Source organism: Molothrus ater, chromosome 3 (assembly GCF_012460135.2).
Source record: "Molothrus ater isolate BHLD 08-10-18 breed brown headed cowbird chromosome 3, BPBGC_Mater_1.1, whole genome shotgun sequence".
Lineage (NCBI taxonomy): Eukaryota > Metazoa > Chordata > Aves > Passeriformes > Icteridae > Molothrus > Molothrus ater.
The window spans coordinates 67,624,277-67,641,862 of NC_050480.2; the positions used below are offsets into that span (position 1 = coordinate 67,624,277).

Sequence of the window (17,586 nt, forward strand, 5' to 3'; positions counted from 1 at the left end):
TCTGATGCTTACAGCAGCACAGGCCAGGAAGTGGAGGCCCTTAAACATTCATTTATTAATCTGTCAAGATGACCACTCTCTTTTATTTGGTGTAGCTGTCTATATTGAGTGTTAGCATTTTAAGTGTCCTTTTAGTTAATTTTTATTTAACTTGCATAACCAAGGGTTGAAAAATAAATCATAATGAGTAATAGGAAAATATCCTTGAAGAGCACAGGTAATTGAGCTACATGCATTCAGTTTTTCATCTTCAAAACTGTGTAAATGCTAATTTTCAGTGTTGTGCAACACTATGTTTTATTTGCTTTTTTCATGCATTTCTGAAATACATTCTTTCTAATTGTTTAAGTGTGGGAAGTTAATATTTCTGTTTCCAGCCAGTTTTTGTGGCTTCTAGATATTATGAGTAAAGTGGCTGCAATAACTTGTTTTTAATTTCAGTCAGAACTTTCTGATGTTTTTACAGTAACAAAGAAGGTCACCTACCAAATTTCTTGATATTGTTATTTTTGTGAGAACTATATAAATTGTAGTATAGCTGTTCATCTCAATAGTGAAAGCTGGGCAGAGGAAACTGTTGATGACAATCTTTACTTGAATAAGTGAGAAAAGAGCAGGTAGCAATTAGGAGAACCTGCCTCTTTTTCACCTCTCTTGCCTTAGAATTTCAGAACAGTTGTTACTGAAAGTCGGCTGCTCATTGCCTCAAAGCAGCACAAGAGTGTTTCAGATGTTTTGTTTGTTTGCATTAGAGGCTAATGGGAAAGACCTAAATTAAATACATCTTGATCTTTAACTGGGTAGATAGACATGCTTATTTAATACTCCTTATAGTAAAATGTCATTGAATAAATACCACAGCATAACTGGCTAGCTTCTTGCTTTTTTTCCTTTGTCTTCAGGCCTTTTTATGGTTACCATGAAAAGGAGAGACAGTTTATGAAGATTTATCTTTACAATCCTGCAATGGTAAAAAGGTAAGGATGTGGAAGAACAAACTTCCGTCTGGTTTCCTTGTATCTTGAATTAAAAAGTCAGGTTTGAAATAAGATTTACCAGTAACTTAACAAAATCTCCAAAATTATTGTCTCATGTTTTTCAAAACACTATAAAATTTACCAATTTTAAACACACCAATAATCTTTTAAAGCAGTAGAATGTTGGAAAAGCAATACCAAAACATGCTTGCCTTCAGTTGTTCTGTGTTTACTGTAATTTGTGAACACTTAAACAAATTTGCATCAGCTTACTTTTCCTGTAACTCTTAAGGAAAACAATGTAGCTGTCTCTCATATGGCTTCATTTCATCTGTTAGGAAGTAAATTTTGGTAGATTTTAGTTCCAGTAAAAATTACTAAATTTAAGATTTACTTGGAAAACTGAATAGCTTTTGTTATTCGACAGTTTCTCTATTTCTCAATAGGGTAATGTTCTGTTTTATGAAAGTTGATTTCAATCTTACTGTAGCTGCAGTAAATTCAGAAATAAATAAGGAGGAATTATTTTCCAAGCATAAACTAAAATCTCTTGAGTGTGTGCTATTACATACTGTAACTTTTTTTTGGAAGGTCCAATATATGATCATACGACAGGATTATCTGGTTTTTCTTCTAGGCAAGTGAAATTTTGCATTATTTAAAATTTCTGTATTAATGGATGACAGGAAAGTTGCTTCAAAATTTGGAGCTCCTCATGTTTGAATTGCTCCTATCCAAATAAGGACTGACACTTCACTTAAATTATTCCTTTCTTTTTTCAGTATAAAACTTTATTTTTAATCCCAGTTTGTTACATTTAGAAATGCTTAGTGCTTTTCTTTGTTGTATAGTTGTATACTGTTAATTTGAGATAAACTTATTGTGTCAGTTTACAGTTATGCAAATACTTGCAATTATTTTCAATGTGCAGCTGTCTAAAAGAGAGGATTTGTCCTTCTGCAGAGTTTTAAAATACTTCTGAGTATACAGTATGTAGCTTGAAAACCATGAAGGACATTATATGTATCATATATATCGTATATATGTCAATGAGAACTAGAGAGACTTTCAAACTTGTTACTGCTGGGTAGGCATGCAGCTGCCACAGTTGTTCTGTTGAAAGATTTCCATGGCCTATAATGGCTTTTGGATCACTTGCAGGAATAGAATATTGTAGGATTTTTTTTTCAGAGTTTCATGGTTTTTTAGCTGAAAGATTCAAATCTCCTTTGCAACTAACACACAAATATTGTATCATTATTAGCAGAGATAATTTTTGTTCAACTGTTATTGTGAAAACACAGTTCTTAAGTTAAAAATGCAACAAAGGCAAAATTTAAAATGTCGATAAGTATTCTATGTTTTGATAAAGTCAAATATCAATATTGTTGTCCTGAAATAATTTTTTATTTATGTCCTAATTTGTCTTTTAGAGTTTGTGAGCTTCTGCAAGGTGGAGCCATAATGAACAAATCTTACCAGCCTCATGAAGCCCATATTCCCTACCTCCTCCAACTCTTTATAGACTACAATTTATATGGAATGAATTTAATAAACCTGGCTGCTGTGAAATTCAGAAAAGCAAGGAGAAAAGGTAAGGTGTTTATTTCTTAAGACCAAATAATTCTTTTGAAGGCTAAAAACTACCATTTTGTACAAGACGTCACTTGCTGTCAAGCTTTTGCTTTATTTTGGCTGAATGAGTATCGTGTTGTTTCCCGGAAGTTCTGTGTCAAAACAAAGTCCATATGTAGTTTTTTTTCTTTTTTTGCCTCTGTGTGGGGATTGAGGAAGAGCCTGCTTCCCGAAATGAGATGCTGTGTGTCAAGAAGCATGTGTTCTGTCAGCAGTGCAGCTGTGACCATTTCACAAGATGACCACACCTCTTTTCTAGAAGATGAAAAATTGTTGATGTTTAGTTGAAGAATTGACATGAAAGATAGCACAAATAATACTGTTGCTTAATTTTTTAATGGTTTTGATTCTTACATCAATTCAAATTCTTTTTTTTTGTTGTTGCAGTAGCATCTTTACAAAATTATGGCTAAAGATTTTGCTCTAATCACAATCAGTGTTCTTAATTAAAATGCTTGTGTTTGTGCTGAAGTCATTTGCTCTAAGGTAAAATTTGAATTATTAGTGTGTTAGCAAGGGAAGCATTTTAAGAAATTAATTTGGCATTTTGGATGTACCACTGACATAAAAATTAAGTTTGGTGAAAACATCCTTAATTCTTCTAAATTCTTCATCGTAAAGGAGAGATAACAGTAGAAAAAACATGCCTTTGGTACATAACATTTAGTAAAATAAGTATTGATTACTTAAATAATAATTGTTCCTACAGCTAAAGCAAAAGTTAAAAGAAATGGTGAAGTATCTTTCTGTAAAAAGGTAGACCAATAATCGTGCTGAATTTCCTCTTTATTTTTATGCATGTATATTCAGATGGCAGTGGATTAGCCCATGGAGTTTTATAACTAATTCTTGTTTAAAGGAAAACACTTTTCATGCCCAACAATAGGCCACACTTTTTGCTAGTGTCAGAACTGTAGGAAGGCAAAAGCTCTGGCATGGACAGAGCATTGTCAGGGTTTTCAGTCCTGAGGAAATACAGTCAGGTACCTTTAGTCCTCCAAATATTTAAATCAGCCTTCTGGAAACATGCGATGGGATTGTATCAAATAGTTGCTTCCATTCTTTTTCCAATGCTCTTTTTTTCCCCTCTTTTAGATGATAGATGAAAAACATAAGCTGTTTATGTTCTCCTTCATTATTTATTTATGGATGAGAAACCTAAGTCTTGAATGGGAACAAGGGGATGGAAGAGGAGTATGGGCTGAGACCAGTGTACTTTATTCTTATAGGGGAAGAATACAATAAAATAAAAGGAAAAAAATGACACTACTTTGTCTGGCTTGATCATATACTGGCTGCAGTGCTCCTAGGAAGATGGATTCTGCTTTGCATGGCTCCACATCACACATGCATCAGCAGCCTGAGCTCAGTCTGTTGGAGTCCCCAGGCACAGGATCACTGCCTATTGCTCCTGGCACAGCAGCCGAGCGACAAATGGTTTGTCCCTGGTGCAGCCTTACAGAAGCACTGCTGTCAAGAGCCTGTCCTTGTACAGCAGCCCTCTCTGAGCTCAGGCTGTTGGAGTGGTGTGGAAGCACTGCCTCTGCTCACACCTGACACACTTTAGCTGCCTGTACCTCAGCCTCTGTGTTGTGGGAGTTCCTTTCAGTCAGGTACAGCTGTGTCACACAGGCCAGACCAAACATTGTTTCTTAGACAGCAGTAAAAGCCTTTGCCAAAAGATGTGCAGCAAACACTTCCCTTACTTCCCTTGCAGATGATATGAAAATGAGTCTGGCAGTTAACACGTTTTGTCAGTGTAAGCAAGCAGCCTCAGGAGCCTGTTCATAGTGGTATTTCTCTCACTGAGATAAGTCAGTCTTTTTGAAGGCTGAGAGAGGTCAGCATGCAGATTTCTTGTAGCAGGACTATTCTGCCTTCATCAGCTTGTATCCAGAAAGTGCAGCAGTTCATTTCTTCAAGGCCTTGTCTTTATGGGCTGTGAAGAAGGCTACCTATTCATTCATGCACCACATACCATTGTAACTGTTGCAAAACTTTTATTTTCAGTAGCTGAATCTGCTTCTGTAATATGTCTCTGAAAGACCTTGATGTGTCATTGCTACTGTATTTAAAGATCTTTATATCAAGAGAAGGGAAATATTGTGTGTCCTTAAATTCCTGTCCCTATGATTAACTTTACTGAAGAAACAAACTAATACAGGAATTTGAGCCTCAATTTTTAGAAATATATGAAAACAACAATGATAGGGAAGAAGAAATGGAATAATGCCCTGAAACTGCTGTGGTGTGGTATTTGAAATGCATATAATTTAAAAAAATAATAGTATATATTTTACCAGTTGGCCTATAACCTTGCATAACTGCCGTGAGATGTATTTTCCTTTAAAATATATGACTATTCAGTCCTATTTCATCAACTTAAATTAATCAAGCTGCAGATGAAAAATAACAAGAGTTGTTTCCATGCATAGTCAGTTTACATTTTAATACAGAGAATTAGCTGACGTGCCACACAGTAAAAACATGGCTGTGTTTTTTTCCTGGACTAGCTGGCCAGGACAAGTCAGCACTTTTGAACAGCCCAGACAGTAAGGTTTGCTAGGTTTGAGCTGGATCTGTGCAAATGGGATCAGATATTTTGTGTTGTCTTTCCAGAATCACCTGCTTAGGCATCGAAGTGCATGGACCGTAACAGTGCAGGTGTGGCTGAAACGTGAGCTGGTGCTGCATGAGCACAAGAGTGTCCTTTCAGCCCACATGTGCCATGCCTGTACACTGGAGAGTCTGATGTAGGGACAGTGCTTGCAGGAACCTAATCTGAGTGCAGTAAGCTTGGTCTGGAACACATGGAATTAAGCCTGCTTGCTTCTGTTTGTAGCTTCTAAGGTTCTTTTGGCATGGTGCCTGCCAATTGCTTCTCTAGTAACTTAGCACTTTTTGCTACATGAGGATAAACCCAATATTCCAAGTAGTGCAATTCACATGGAAGACTATTATGAAATTTTTAGAATAAAAATACATGTTCTAATCAATATTTAATTACTGAAGACCTCTGACAATTGAGTTAATTGGTGTAACTTGAACAAATGCAGGAGTGTTTGCTATGGCTGAAAGGTAAATTGAATACCAGAGAGCTGCTAGTGCATGACACCAACATAGCTGAGAAAATTCAAGGTTCAAGCTAGTCCTTTAGGTAGAAGTGGAGACTGAGTCATTTTCAAAGTCTTCTCCCATTCTACCTCCCTCCAACTCCATTCCTGAAGCCTAGAATTTCTTTCTTGTGCCATATCCTGAGTATATTTTCTTTACCTTCTCTGAAAAATGAGGGTTCAGGTGGAGACCTCAAGAGAGGTAGGAATTCTTCAGAGAGGACTTCACCAGCATGACTTTGGAGCACACTCCCTTATATGGAGACCTCTGAGCAAACGTAGAGTGTTTTCTTTATTTGTAGGTCAGACGTCTGCCTTCATTGCAGGTTTCCACTTACTGCTACTACCATTGTATCTGGACTGTGTTGTATATTCCCTTCCAGCTAACAAATAAGAAAAAGGAAAAGTAGTGTTTTCTTTGGCTTCTAATTTCCATTGGGATTTGAACTGTGGACCCAGAAAATCCTGAAGTTTACATCAGACTGTATGATTTATTTTGAAATTTTCACAAATAGGAAAAGATTGAATTTAGGCTAAGATGTGACTGGAATGCAACAAATGTAGTTCAAATAATGCCAGTGTGTTGGAAATATATTTTTCTTTTGTATATAAATGTGTCTATGTGTTAGAAAGAAAATTAGTTCATTTATATGATAGCATAGTTAATGGGTGAAAATGATATCATGCAGTGCTATTAATTCTTTAGGAGCATGTGGACTGGTAATATTAAATAATAAATGCAGTTATGTAATGATATTTGTAAAAAATATTGCCATATAAATTAATTAATTTCTCATTCTACTTTTTTCTAGGTGATACATCAGGTGTAAGTAAACATCATAGAACTCATTTGCCAGAAAATTCAAGCAATGTATCTTTCACTGAATGGGAAGAAGATGAAATACCAAGGTCAGCATCCCAGGTTTTTCTGTTGTATGCTATATGTTCCTATATACATTAACTTGAATATAATGGAGTTCCAGTCTCTCATTTAAAGGACCCTTATATGTTTTGCATGTTAAAAAAAAAAAAGTGATTATGTGACACAAATGATCATTATTTAGTCTTGGTCACCTGATGCTTTGTGGTTTATGGTTTGTGGTTTATGGTTAGAAAAATCCAGCTGGGAAATAATGGGCAAAATTCTACTTTCTGGGTTTTGGAATGATGACTTTGATGATGATGAAGAGTTTGATAAAGAGTTAAGCAAATTTAATAGTTATAGAGAATATTTACACATCAGTTCACAGATTATGTTTTTGTAATCATCCTTAACTAATGTGACTTCACTGTGAGGCCACGTCTCAAATCTCAGTTTGATTTTGGGCCCCTCACTACAGAAGGACATTGAGGGGCTGGAGCAAGCAGAGAAGGGAAATGAAGCTGGTGATGGGTCTGGAGCACAAGTCCTGTGAGGAGCAGCTGAGGGAGCTGGGGTTGTTTAGCCTGGAGAAAAGGAGGCTCAGGGCTGACCTTATTGCTCTCTATGACTCCCTGAAAGGAGGTTTCAGCCAGGTGAGGGTCAGTCTTTTCTCCCAGGTAAAAAGTGGGAGGACAAAATAAAATGGCCTGATGAAAGGGGAGTAATAAATAATAACAATAATAAACAATTAATAAAATTATTTATAGTAATTTACAATAATTAAAATAATAAACAATAAAAGTGCCAGAGGAGGTTTAGATTGAATATCAGTTACTTCACTGAAAGGCTGGTCAGGTATTGGAATAGACTGCCCAGGAAATGGTGGAATCTCCTGGAAGCATTCAAAAAATATGTGGATGTGGTGCTTGGGGGACATGGTTTAGCAGTCTTAGATTAATAATTGGACTTGATGATCTTAGAGGACTTCTCCACCCTTAAAATGACTCTATGATTCTATGAATAGTGTGCTATCAGGGAATTCAGTTTGTCCATTTCGAATGGTAACTACAAAGAAACTCAGCTTAGAATTTTCATCTCTGTCTCCCATGCTTTTCCTTTTTCTTAGGCATTTCCTACTCTACAGTTTGTAATTTGTAATCATTTTACTTCCATAAGAAAATGAAATATTTTTGGAATTTTGTGAATTTTGTGGCCAGAGTTGGGGAGGGGAGAGAAACTCACAGTATCGGAAGCTACTGATTTATATCATTTATCTACAGCAAGTTCATTCTTTAAGCTGTTTGCTAATGATTGGCAGGTCCTTCTGTCATCTAGTAATCTTCTCAGTCTTTGGGTGGATCCTGTCATTCTTCTCTGAAAAGTTTATTGGGCTCAATATGCCACACTTCCTGCTAGTGTTAGATACTGGGAGTTTTTGCCTCCTCAGAAGAAAATGTGTGCATTAGGCCATACTTTGGGTTTTTCTAGCATGCAAAAACATGAACTTGTGTTGATTACATCTGGTTTTCTGATTCTTTTACTACTTCAAGGGAATTTTATAACAACATTCATCTGACAACTTATTGTCACTTTATGTGCAGTTGTTCTTGGGCTGTTTCTTCTCTTTGGCTGCATATTTCATTCACAGTCCATTTCAATTTTTTTTTTTTTGCTTGGTTCTGCAAGCCAACTTATGTTAACATTAAGGTTGGATCATAAGTTAGACCAGGATTATCTGATGTTACTTTACAAAGATCTGGGGAAGGCAGATAAACAGAAAGCAAAGTAGTACTTCCTGGCTGTCAACACCAGAGAGGGATGAGCTCAGCAGAGCAGGAGCCAAGGATGCCTCCTCATGGCTGTAACTACAAGTCTTCTTTCTTCCTCCTTCCACACTTCCATGTATACAGCCAGGGGTGCAGCACCTCACTCGTGCCAATCCTTCTCCAGCACTCACATGTGTTCCAGAAGTGGGACATTAACAATAATGGGGAAAATACCAACTCTGTCCATTTCCCTGGTAGTCATTTGCTGTATTTCTACCAGCAGGAATTTATTTCTTCAATGTAAAGCCTGAATACTACATAATATACCACACAAATTCTCTGTACATCATGTGCAATGATATAGGTAGTTCCTGATACACTTTACAGTTTCATTTATCATGCCGATTTGGCTTGTGAGCATTTTAGGATTTATTAGGACAAAATGTTTCTCTTCTCATCTGTTTCTATTATTCTACTTCTCAGTTAACCTGCTTTTGTTTTCTGGTAATTCTATGTATCCAGCATGTCTACTGGCTTGCCTTATCAGGATATTTCATTACTACACTGCTGTATTAATGAGATGTGAAGTAAGCTCAGTCACAGAAAGCTCAGTCACATGGTCTATACTCAGTTCTACACATTTTGTATCGATGCTCTGTCCTTTTTATATAACCAAGAAGAATTTCACATTTAGTTAGCTACTAAAATGCTTTAATAAATTAGGAACTCATTTATGATTCCTGCAACTGAAATTGTTTACATTTGATACAGTGTTAAATGTTCTTTTGTCTAGAAAATTAATTTTTTTATTAAGGGTGTTCTAGCATGACTGTCTTCCCCATGCTGTAGGACATACATGCCATAGAAAAGCAACAAATGTAAACTTTTCCAGTCCTGATTTTACTCTGTTCTGTATCTACACAAAATTATTTGCCTGTTAAAATTTCTCCTGGATTATTTATGGGAGTCATCAAGTTCAAACAGTGTTCTTGTAATCAAACCACCCCTACTGCAGTGCCACTTTCATATTGCCTTCTTACTTCATTTCCTTTCAAATTCTGAAAATTTGCTTCTAGGTTGGCTTAATGGATCTATAATTGTCATGATCAGCCTTACTGAGGGTAAATCTGACCCAGATAGTATGAGATACCTATCCAAGGAAACCCTTTTAATTGTTTCCTGAAATGATTGTGACTCAGCTGTTTCTACTTTTGCAGGCTACAGAATTACTCAATAGCTGTAAAGCTGCCTTTCTTCCTTTATTTCTTTTTTCTTAACAAAATATGTTCTGTATTCCCAAAATACATACTTGCATAACAGCTGTATTCATTTTTAGTTTCATGTGCAATATCTGCACAGTCCCCTCACTTTATTATCCAGTTCTCTTCAAGTTCTATCCACTTCAAATTGAGACATGTAACTGTTTTGTGAATTGTTTAGCAAAATTGTTTTACTTATTGTAATTTTATCACTTGACTGCTATTTTCAGTAGCATTTGGAGTTTTTTCTAAATATCACTGAACTTACAAATTTCTTTCCCTGTCCTTTATATCAGATATGAAGATCACATAAATCTTTCCCTACCTTTCAGCTGTATGCTCAAGTTATTACTTGTTCTGTCAAGAAAAAGCAAGAAGGGAAAAGACAGTCAAATGCTGTTTGAGACCACAACATTTCTAGGCCTGTCTTGTATTCTTAGTGACTGGGATGTCTGTTTGGACTCATTATCCTTTGTGTACCTTAAGAATACATTTTAGGGATAGTCCAACACGTATCTGCCAAGTCCTTGCTGTAAGTGGCAGTTAACAAGTTCTCTTGTTTAAGCAAGTAGGGCATTTCTTGACTTTGGAACACAGTATATCACTTGGCTGAAATACAATTCTGAATACCTAGAAGGTAATATGCAAATTTAAAAGTCACATGTGTAACATGGACAGCATTTTGCTGAGTAAATACTAGTGATGGTTCCTTATTTCAAAAAAACATTTGAGAACTGTGTCAAATTTTCTTGGTGACTGAACTCTGTCTTTCATGCTAGAGAGCACCTTGCTACTCAGACACTTAGCAAGAACAGCATTCAACCCAGCCATGTCCTTTTCTTGCTCCTGGCAAATCTCCAAATTATTGATTGGCTGCTATGATAAGTGCACTGTATTAAGTCAAAGACATTTTTTAAAATGTAATTCTAGAATGATTCTGTTATCAAATAGACAAATGTCCAAAATTTCTAGTGCCTGGGAATCCCTGTAAGGCTTTTAGGTAGAATACTTGCCAGTGTTATTGCACTGAAACCTACAAAGCCTGCCCTAAAATGGGCAGCGGTCACCTGAACCTGGTAGTGCTGTCCGACAGTTTTTGACATCAGGAATTCTGGACATGAGATCCATTTTGTTATCCCATTCTGGCAGCTGATAATAAATGATGAAACACTTCTATGAGTTCCATTGAGAAAACTTTCTGGTAAACATCAGACTTAGAGTATCTGCCAGTCAAGTCTACCACTTGGACATAATGTGTTAAAAGCAGAATGATTGGTAGAATGCTTTTGAGAAACACTTTCTTTTTTTAAATCTTAGATTTGCTATTAGACACTAGTTTATATGGAAGTGGAGAGATCTGACAAATAACACTTCTGCACAGTCTAGCAGATATGTAATGTTGCAGATTTTTGCTAGGCTTGTGACTGTCATAATTGCTTTTCTCGCTTGTCAGCCTGTGCATGTTTTTATTTAGCTGTTTGATTTTTTAATATAATGTGCACATTATTTAAGTCACTTGAACATCCTGAAAACAAGGACATGTTTCCTGCCATGAGCAGAGCATGGAAAATTATTATGTGAAATTTTAGAGTCCTTATCAGTGCAGTTGAGTAACACCTTTCAGATACTCCATGAAGTTAGTTTTTGTCTCTTGTGCTCAATTTAGCATTACAAATACCTCAGATCGGGTCATTACAGAACTTGCTTCCTTAGGCTGTCATTAATATTGGTGAATTAAGATACTGACCTTGTTGATTATTCTTCAAGGTAAGGGCATTGATCTTTGCATATAGTGAGCACTTTTTAAAAAATGTGCTGACTGTATCCTTAATTCATTGTCTCAATGTCTGAGCAACCAGACCTTGGTAGTTTCTTTGAGCACAAGTTTCATCCTAAACTATAGTTTTTATCTCAGTAAATAGTGTTACATTCTTCATTCAAATATTACATTCTTCAAAAATAAGGGCCATTTTCCCTGTTCTCAAAATAATGTATTTGGTGATTTTTATACAGAAGTAAAATGGATTTCTTTTGCAGTTTTTCACCTAGTGTGTAGGTATAAAAGGCAATTTAAAATTAGTTAGTATGAGTATCCCAAGTAGCCTAGCCATGGCAATTCAGTGTTGTACAACCCTGATTTATCTTGCTTCTTCAGAGAGTAAATTTCTGTTCTCCTGCTGGGTTCCTTCTATACTACCTCACTCAAGCCTGTCTTTCATATACCTCTATTAAAAGTTGTATCTTGTGAACAAGTCCCTTTACATGCCTTTTTACAAAATGAAACATAGATGCTGTGATAAGCTTTGCCTGGGACTTGCTAATTTGTCTTTCCCAACCTTGTTCTAATACAGATATTCTCAAATCATGATTTTGGCATTACCTAAGCCACTACTCTTCTTTGCAAAATTGATGCATGGGATGTGAGGCAGGTGATTAGTCTGTTGTATAAAGCAATCTGTATTGAACAAGCCACTTCTGAATATATTCCAAGGCATTACAACTGCTAATGACATGAAATACTTTATATTTTCAATCACCTGCCACTGGGAGGAGACTAGACATGTTCTGACTTCTTCATGCTATCTTCTCACCTGCTAAAACAGCACTGTAGCTGCTGAGGAAATGTGTGTTGATCATGGAGAATGGGAAATACGGTTACTTTGTGTATTTTCCCAATATGTTGCACGCATTTGTTTTAGGTGAGCAAAAGCATCAAACCTAACACCTGACCAAGCTGTTGCCAATACTCATTTGAACTAGTTCCAAAGCAGCACGTAACCATGTTAAATAACTGTACTTCAGGACAGTTTGTACTCCCCCCTCACCATCTCATGGTTTTGTTTTAATCAACATAAGTTAAAATGTTAGAAGGGCTAGAAAAGCTGCTCTGCTTTCATATGCCCTTCAAGGGTTTTCCTGATGTGGGAGCAAATGACTTCTTGGCCTTTGTGGCTTACCTGAATGTTGCAGAAGCTTGTAGTGCTACTGCCATGACTTCAACTAGTGCAAGTGTCTAGCAGCTCACCTTAACAAGGATGTTAAATGCCAAGCTAATGAACTAGTGGTATTGGGAAGACATTCTCTCAGGTCTAATGAAGAATTTACTGTGTGTCAGGTGTCTTTATCAGCTTCCATGTAACTCTTTAGAGTGTGCAGTTTTGACTGCCAGCCCTGCCTTCATCATGGAAGTGTTAATGACAACTATAATGATAAATCCTAGATTTGTTTCAGAAAAGGCCTGTTATTATCTCAGTGTTTTTAATTTGAATAATATGCCATGTAAATTGAAATACTGTAGTTTTTGACAGAAAGGCTCCTCATCTTTCTATCCAACCCCCATTGGTTTTTGGGGTTTTTTATTGTCTTTCAAAAGAGGAAATCAGTGAAAGTGGGAAGCTCAGATCTTTGATTTTGTATCCTCCAGACAAGTCAGAGCAAGTCTTTACCAAATGTCTGATGTCTCTGACCACTCTGTATCATAGTCCTTTTTGCTTGTTCTCAGGAGTGTTTTGATTTTGTAAAGGGAGCTAAGAATTCTTGCAGCCTCTTCCCTCAGTCTTGTTTCCCAGTGCTCTTGCAGTCATTTGTTACTGTGGGATCAAAATACAAGCTTCAGCTTGCCTCCAGTTCCTGTTGCCCACCTGTGCAGGCAGAGCTCTGTCTGATTCCTTTGATGAGTGAACACCCAAAGTTTGTGACATGAAAAGTACACATTTTGAGCATGTTATGGGCTTGTTTCCTAGCTGGTGGCATGACTGGGAATGGAGGGATGTAATGGCAGTGGATTGTCTTTAAAACTGTGCGTAGAACCATAAAATAGTTTGGGTTCAAAGATGCCTTTAAATGTCATCTAGTCCAGCTCTCTTGCTATGAACAGGAACAGCTTCAACTACTTTAGGTTTCTTAGAGCCCTGTAAGCTGACATTGAATATTTCCAGAGATGGGACTTCTCCCACCTGTTTTGACAGCCTGTTCCAGCATTTCATCACCCTCATCATAAAAAAAATCTCCCTTATGTCTAGTCTAAATTTACCCTCTTTTAAAACCATTTTAAAAGAGGGTTTACCCTCTTTTAAAACCATTTTAAAAGAGGGTAAACCAGTTTTAAACCAGTTTAAAACCATTACCTCTTGTCCTATTGCTATAAGCCCTACTAGAAAGTTGAAGAGCTTGGAGTGGATTTTCAGTGTTGCCCTAAATGATTTTAAAGGGTAAACAGACTTTTACAAGATGGTTTCTGTTTGTTACCTTCCTCCATGGACTCCTTAAAATTTGTTCACTGACAGCAGCAGGTGGAAGGTCACTGACATTTGCAGATCTGAAAAGGCACAGCAGGAAGGTGATCAGATAATTGTACAGCAATCTTAATCTGTTTTTCTAGTATTTCAAGTCTTCATCAAACTAGCTATCCTTAATGTGGTAGGGTTGTTAATACTCCCTTTCTTATTCACCAGGCTAAAGAAAAAACTCCAGAAAAACTAGTTGTAAATGTTAAAGTGCTCTGCGTTGTTCTGAACTGTGAATGAGATAGAAAAATTCTTGCCACTGTGTTTTCTGGGTGCATGATCCTGCCTACACACCCTGTCCTATTGGCTGAGTTATATAGAACATTTAATCTTGTACTTGAGGAGAAGAACATTATTGTAATTGCTTTAGTAGTTGGCATTATCTACCAGCTCTTTATCTTCTCCTCACAAAAGAAAAAGCTAAACCCTTTAAGTTGAAGGTACAGATTTTCTTATCTAATTAGATTTGAATATGATCATTAGTTTAAGGACTTGCAGATGAGGATGAGAACTGATAATTCTGCAGTTGGTCACTCCTGTTTCCTCAAAATAATTTTCAATATTAGTCCAGTTAAAAATCAATGATGATGCATGTTTCAAACTCAGTGTATTGATAAAATTAATCTGTGGTATTTATGTTGTCACAGCTCTTTAATGTTGAAAGGTGTTGAGCCACAAAGTACCTGTGAATTGGAGGTGGATGCTGTAGCTGCTGACATTTTGAATCAACTGGATATTGAAGGTGAATTGTTAATAACTTTCCATGTAAATGGTTTTAGAACAGAAACCATGTCATAGTTCACTCTTCTTTTAAAGCTCATCTTAATTAAATCACAATCCATATTTCAGTGTTAGTGAATTGTTGATCTTCAAATTTATAAAGTTAAAAAAATAGTTAAATCTGAAAGAAAAGGGGTTATAAAAATAGTGTCTTATGAGAACAATATAAAGAGGGGTTTTTAAATACATAATAGAATGTTTCAGACCTATAGGAAAAATACTAATGGAAATACCAATATCATGTGTGCATCTATGTGTATGTATGTACATACACCCATATATACATATATACACTACTTGGTGGGAAGACAAGAAAAAGCCAAAGATCTAGATTACAAATAGGAGATCTAGAAAGCAAATGAAGTTACACCTTAACTTTTACATAATACCAAATCCTAGAGTAAGGCAGGAATGGCAATTAAAAAAATAACAGGCTAGAATGACAAAGAGATGAGGAAAAGTGTTAGAATCCAATTTGGGGAAAGAATGCTTTGTCATTTTGGCAGATTTCCCTTCATGTATAATTGCATATTTCAGCCCAGATTGGCAGGAACCCTGGTTTGCAAGCTATATGGGAGGATGAAAAGCAGCGACGGAGGCAGAAATGTGAATCTTCTCAGATTAAGCCACCTGAGTCACAAGGTAAAAAAAACCCAAACAATTGAGCAGCTGTTAATCCAAAAATTTGAATGAGAAGCAAGCATGAGGACAGAATTTAAATTGATGTATCATGTTTGAGGGATTAGATGTACTGTTTTTTTTACTTCCAGGCTTACTGATGGTCCAGTATGTGTTTTCCAATTTTGAAAGCAAGATGATGTAACCTTGCCTAACAACATCATGATTCAGCTGTCTGCAAAACATCTAGACAGAATGAATGATAATGGTAGTTAAGATTGTGTGCTTTGTGATGGAAAACATTTAAATACCAACAAAACTAAATCTCTTTATCTTGAAGCCTTCTATTGTAGTTTATGCACAAGGGCAGTCCCATTGAATTTCTGCAGAATTATAGCTAAGGTGTTATTAGATTAAAATTCTAATAGGATAGACAAACCCCTGTCTTTATGTCCCTGTTTTTATGTAAAATTCATTACACGGGGAAGACTGTGCTCTGCAATGTAATTGCATAGTGAGCAGGCTGTTCTCCATAGAACCAAGGCCATATTTCTTTTAAAATATGAATGATATTTGGCAAATAAGACAGAGGATTGAATGAAGGAAAGAGGCAGGTTCCTGGCTAAGGCAGACTACTTTCTGGTTGACTTTTTTCATGTGTTTCCATATAATGTTATTGAGGCTGCATAAGCCAGACTTCTCAAAAATGTTCACTGATTTTTCTTGGATGCTCACCTTGGGTTAATTGCATCATGATTTGTAAATGCTGTTGTTACTCACAGTTACATATGAGATCAGTTGGGAGTATGTGAAGTATTTTCAAGTTTTTTAATACACTTGGAAAGTCAGCCCTCGGATTTGGCCCTGAAAATTAGCAGGCACTTCAACTTTGAGCCTTTTTCTAATAAAATCAGTCATTTTAGCTGCTCTCTGTGTTGAGAGGTCAAAGTAAAACTGAATAACAAATATTTTTCAAATTTTAAAGACCGTGGATTTGTGCCAGCAACAGAGAGTGAAAAATTTTTTCAGAAGAGACTTAAAGAAATTCTCAAGCAAAATGACTTCTCTGTGTAAGTGTTTAGCCATTTGTCATAAAATATAGTATGCTATGCAAACCTTAAATATGCATTTAAAACTTGCTTTTCAATTAACTAGAACGTTGTCAGGATCATTGGACTACAGTAATGGATCAGAGGAGTTCTCTGCTGAATTAACACTACATTCTGAGGTACTTTCTCCTGAAGCCTTTCCATGTACACCAGCTAATACAGTAGAAGTGCATGACGATAAACAGATGAGCAAAGGTGAGTTTTTTAATATCCTAATTGTTTAGGCAGAAATTTATGTCATGGTTTGTCTGTTCATACTATTAACAGAAGTAAGCCAAGGAAGTTGTGATTGTTACTTATGAAAAACCAAAGAGTACTTTTGGGTTTTGTTACTGTTAGAGTAAGCCTTTCTAAAATTGCTACAGCAAATAATGGAAATATACTTGGATAGTAAAATCCATTCTGAAGTGGCTTGCTTTCATAATGTATTGATGTCTGTGACTCAGAAGTTTTATACTTTTTCTTCTCTTTTTTTCTTTTAAAGACTCCAATAGGATGCATACTGATAAAGAAGAGGAAGCACTTATTAATGAAGAAGCAATTTTAAACATTGTGGAGAATAGTCAGTGCTTTCAGCCTTTGTCTCAAAGACTGAATCAGACTACTGTTTTTAGTGAGTATGACTGGAATGTCTTTTCTTCCAGACTATTTTATTGTTCCACAGTCTTTGTGTTCCCTTAGGCTACTCATCATGAAAGAAAGGAAGTAATTTAGCTCAAGGAGTTTTTCAGGTTGAAAAAAGGTTGAGACTTCACACACACAGACACATACCCTACCACCACCAAAACACACTCTATGTTTTCTAAGTGTCACCAGGACTGTATTTGTAGAGGCTGCTCTGTTTGACTGGTTCAGTAAGCCCTGTCCTCTTGCTAAGTCAGCTCAATGCAGTCTCTTGTGGGTATTGCTCTTCCTTGTGCTCCTAGGGCTATAAGGTTAAAACTATCAGAATGAAGATGATTTTGACTGTCTGTCCATGATACTCTTGCAGTTACTGGCTGCATCTTTCGTACCGTTAAGGTAGGAAACTTGCAATGTGATCTGTCTTCAGAAGCTCAGCTGGCTGGAGGTACTGGGCAATAGTAGGTTGATAATGAGAGGCAAGTTGCAGCAGAGCATTTCCCAAAATTTTTAGATACAAAAACAGTTGAAGGCAAAGAAACAAGAAGCAAAATACTTAA

At 36.3% G+C, this 17,586-nt stretch overlaps 1 protein-coding gene across 1 annotated transcript in view; it reads left to right on the top strand.

Moving 5' to 3' along the window:
- The window catches only part of REV3L (REV3 like, DNA directed polymerase zeta catalytic subunit), a 114,097-nt gene that overhangs the window by 44,214 nt on the left and 52,297 nt on the right, over positions 1-17,586 (top strand). The window contains exons 3-10 of the mRNA XM_036380225.1: positions 903-977; positions 2,411-2,571; positions 6,538-6,634; positions 14,546-14,640; positions 15,216-15,320; positions 16,282-16,366; positions 16,452-16,600; positions 16,890-17,018. Of these exons, the coding sequence (XP_036236118.1) occupies positions 903-977; positions 2,411-2,571; positions 6,538-6,634; positions 14,546-14,640; positions 15,216-15,320; positions 16,282-16,366; positions 16,452-16,600; positions 16,890-17,018 (896 nt within the window). The remainder of the gene's footprint in view (positions 1-902; positions 978-2,410; positions 2,572-6,537; positions 6,635-14,545; positions 14,641-15,215; positions 15,321-16,281; positions 16,367-16,451; positions 16,601-16,889; positions 17,019-17,586) is intronic.